Source organism: Haliaeetus leucocephalus, unplaced genomic scaffold (assembly GCF_000737465.1).
Source record: "Haliaeetus leucocephalus isolate CR32 unplaced genomic scaffold, Haliaeetus_leucocephalus-4.0 Scaffold227, whole genome shotgun sequence".
In the NCBI taxonomy this organism is placed as follows: Eukaryota; Metazoa; Chordata; class Aves; order Accipitriformes; family Accipitridae; genus Haliaeetus; species Haliaeetus leucocephalus.
The window spans coordinates 297,067-301,347 of NW_010972663.1; the positions used below are offsets into that span (position 1 = coordinate 297,067).

Below are 4,281 nucleotides of genomic sequence, written 5' to 3' on the forward strand. Positions count from 1 at the left end.
CAGAGGGTGGTTCACATCTCCCTTTATTCAGAAAAAAAAAAATCCCTCCTAACGTATAAAAAAACCCCCAAAACCAAACAACCCACCCCCAAAATTAATAATTAAACCCTCAATCTGGTTGATTCGACACAACAATGAATCAGGAATGCGCCCCACGTGCCCCCCCCCGCAAAAGCAAGGGGACAGGATCCCCCAAAAGCAATAGGACCCCCCCCGCAAAATCACTTGGAGAGGGTTTGCCCCCCCCGGTCCAGCCAGCTGCTGAATCCAGGTGGGAAAAGGCAGGGAAGGGGGGAGAAACCCCCTCTTTCATGGGGGGGTGGGGGGCAATTCCCCCATCCTCCCCCCACTACTGAGTGCCCACAACCCTGTTTTTCTACAAAAGAATTTTAAAAAAACAGTCCCGAAAAAAAGAGGAAAAATAATTACAAAGAACAAGTGAGGTGCCCAAAATGCACCAGAGAAGTCATTATGGGGGGGGGGGGGGGGGGCAGGCCCCCCCTTTTGGGGGGGGGTCCACAAAGAAGGGATGCACCCCCACTTCTCAGAGGGTGTAGGCGTTGCTCATCAGATATTCCTTGTCATCGCTGGGGCTCCATCCCGTTCCCACCCCCGGCAGCTCCGGTTTTCTCCGGCACGTCTTGAGGGCGACGTCCGTCACATAACCCAGCAAAATGGCTGCCAGGATGGCCAGGAGCACCCCCAGTGCCAGCACTGTGTGTGGGGGGGACACCCCAAAAAAAACACCAAAAGAGGACATTAGGATGTCACCCGTGTCTCCAGGGGAGGTGGGGAAGGGAGCCCTGCCGGCGCTTACCTTTGGTAGAGAGAAAATCGCTGCGGAAATCAGCACCGGTGCCACCGGTATCTTCTGCGGGGAGGGAAACCGGAGTGAGATGGGGGGGTGGACGGGGTATGGGAACACCGGAATGTCCCCGAGGCCGCTCGGGGAAGGTCCCCTGCCCCTCACCTGGCTTGGGGCTGCAGCGTTTCAAGCATTCCTCTTCGTGCTGGTAGTTGTTCTTATTTCCCCGGCAGCCGCCGTAGATGAATTGCCGGCAGGTTCGGTTTGCTGGGCTGTAGTACCAGCGCAGGAAGGAGGCACGGCACGGGCCGGTCACCCGGGGGACGGTGCAGTATGCTGGGGTGGGGAGGAATTTAAGGGAGGGGTATGTTGGGCACAGACCTCCCCCCAGATTCTCCTGGCGTTGCCCAAGGAAATGGTGGGGGGGGGAAAGGGATTTGGCAGCGCCGAGCGTCGCTGTGAGGTTTTACCGTCGTAGGTGGAGTCGGCTTTGGTCTGCTCGGCGCGATGCTCGGGTTTCTTCGGAACTGGGGAAAATTATTTAAAAAAAAAACCCAAACAAAACCAAACCACAAACCCAAAATGATGCAGTTTGGTGGGTTATTTTGGGGTGTTTGACACCAAAGCAATAAAAAGACCCACAAATGATCCAATTTGGTGGGTTATTTTGGGCTGTTTGACACCAAATTCAGTGTTAAAGCCTCCCGAGATGGTTCCTGGGGAAGAATTTGGGTGAGTGATTCCCCCCAAACCAGGACATGGCCATGTCGGCATTCACCATGACATCCGCTCTCGGCTCATGGTGAACGCCAGGACGATCCCCGGATCCCCCCAGGGATGGGATCCACGCCGTGTGTGTCCATGCCCCCCACTCCACAGTGACCTTACCCCCTCCGAGGACGCAGCTCTCCTGACACTCCCGCTCCGTCAGGAAGTTGTTGGCGTTCCCCTTGCAGCCGCCGAAGACGAAGCTTTGGCACAAACCACCAGTGATGTTGAACCACCACCGCGGCATCGAGGCCCGGCACTGTCCCACCGCCTTGGGCAGCGAGCAGAGCTCTGCCAGGAGGAAAAACAGAAAAAGACATTAACTGTCGCGACCAAAAACCCCATTTTCCCCAAATTTTGGGGGGACAGATGCAACCGCCAACCTGCCCCCCTGCATTGGGAAGGGATTTACTGGCTCGGCAGCCCGGCTCCGTTCCCAGCACGAGGCAGAGCCCAAGAGGCAAACTGTCCCCCCACAGAAAACATCCAGCAGCGCCCCCCAGCCTGCGCTGCTGGAAATAGGGCAGCGAGCAGTGCTCCAGGGCCACAGCGACGCCAAATCCGCTGGGATAATAAATAATAAACCAAGTAATAGTATTAAACTGACAATAAGAAACCAAATAATAGTAATAAACTGACAATAATAAACAAAATAATAAGAATAAGCTGAAAATAATAAACGAAGTAATAGTAATAAACTGACAATAATAAACCAAATAATAATAAACCAAGTAATAAGAATAAGCTGAAAACAATAAACCAAATAATAATAAACTAAATAATAATAAAAATTTGACAATAATAAATGAAATAATAAACCAAATACTGATAATAATAAATGAAATAATGATGATGATAAACCAAAGAACCAGAAACTTCCAGTTTTAGACAAAACCAAGCCTAAATCCCCAAATTCGGGCTTTACCGAAATCCCCCGTCACAAAACTGCCCCTTGGCCACTTCCCGGCTTTCCAGGAGATGGGGGGGGACACCCCAAATGGGATCACAGGGTGGGGGTACAGCCCCTGAGAGGCATGGGGAGGTTTTGGGGGGCCTCTTTGTGCTGTCCCCCCCAACTTAATACACCTCCTGGGGTCTGGGGGTGGTGGAGAAGAGCCAGTGGCACACGGATTTGCTGGTCTGGTGGCCACAGACGCTCCAGGTGCCGCAAAATTATCCAGCTGGGACCTGATTTCCAGCTGAAAGTGATGAAATATGTTTAAAAAAACCCCAAACAACCCAAAAAGCCACATTTTTGGCTCAGGAAAAGAAAATCCCAGCAGGATCAGAATCCAGCAGCTCAGGGAAAGACCCAAATTTCTTCCTCGTTAAGCCGCCGAGGTAATGAACTGGGTTTAAAAGTGCAAGTTGTTTCCTGTTTACAGAGAATTTGAGGGCAGCGACCAGGCGAACTTGCTCCCTCGAGGGCTCCCAGCCGCTCTCCAGGGTCGGTTGGGATAGCCGGGATCCAGATTTTTGCTGGGGGAAAAAAGCCGCTGCTCCATTCTGAGGGAGCGGGATGGATCCTGTGACTGCAGATGGGGTGGGGGAGGCTGAATCTGCCTCCCGCCAAGGTGGAGGGTGCTTTGAAGCGCTGTAAAAACCCCCCAAAAATCAACCCTGGGGTGTTGGGGAAGGCTCGGGCGGGATGTCCTCGAGACGAAGAGGAAGCTTGGAGCAGAGGGAATGGTGGCGTGGTGGTTTCGGGGGGGAGGGGTGTATGTGAAACCTCTTTTTGACCCCCCCAAACCTCGCCAGAGCCACTGGGGTGGCTCCCCCAAGCCCACTCCCCGTGAAGGGAAGGAACAATGAGCCATTTTCGGTTTAAAAATGACAAAAGAAGAAAAAGGAACAGAGGCTTTTCCTCTGGAGAAGTAGCAGCAGGGCCACCCTGACCAGAGACCCCCTTCCCCAAAGGGCCTGGACACCCCCAGGAGGATTTAGAGACCCCCCCATCAAGGCCATGACCCCCCAGAGTCCCCCCTCCAGGGACCCCAGGGTCATTCCGTGAGGCTGTGACCCCACTCAGGCCTTTCCCCTAAGGTCATGACCCCCCAAAAGGCCACAACCCAACACAACCTGCCCCCCGAGAGGGATTCCAAGACCCTCCCCTGATGCTGTGACCCCACAGGGCCCCCCCCCCCAAGGGCCCAGGATCAATCCCCAAGCCCACGACCCCACTCAAGATTCACCCTAGGCCTCTCTTCCAAAGGCCATAAGCCTTACAGAGGCCCCCAGAGCCCCCTCCCCCCCAAGTCTCCAGAGCCACCCCTCAAGGCTGTGAGCCCCCTCAAACCTTCCCTGTGACCACCCCAAAGGTCAGGACCCCCTCAGGGTCCTCATAGAGGCCCCCAGAGCCCGCCCCCAAGCCCACAGCCTGCCTGTCAGCAGCCTTCAGAGGGTTTCAGAGCCCCTCTCTCAAGGCTGTGACCCCCCCTCAAACCTTCCCCGTGCCCCCCTGAAGGTCAGGACCCCCTCAGGACCTTTACAGAGGTCCACAGAGCCCCCCTAAAGCCACAGCCTGCCCCCCAGGAGCCTTCAGAGCCACTCCCTCCCATGGGAGGGACCCCACCCCGAAAGTCAGGACCCCCTCAGGGTCCTCACAGAGACCCTCAGAGCCCCCCGAAGTCTCAAGAGCCCCTCCCTCGAGGCTGTGACCCCCCTCAAACCCTCCCTGGAACCTCCCCAAAGGTCAGGACCCCCTCAGG

General features: G+C 55.2%; 1 protein-coding gene across 1 annotated transcript; it reads right to left on the reverse strand.

Moving 5' to 3' along the window:
- Window positions 1-370: 370 nt before the first annotated feature.
- Window positions 371-1,871, reverse strand: SPINT2 (serine peptidase inhibitor, Kunitz type, 2; the record flags this gene model as incomplete). The annotated part of the gene is made up of 5 exons (XM_010567199.1): window positions 371-714; window positions 818-871; window positions 971-1,141; window positions 1,276-1,332; window positions 1,694-1,871. Coding segments are annotated over 5 exons (630 nt in total), but the record flags the coding sequence as incomplete, so codon positions are not given.
- Between the last annotated feature and the right edge of the window lie 2,410 nt (window positions 1,872-4,281).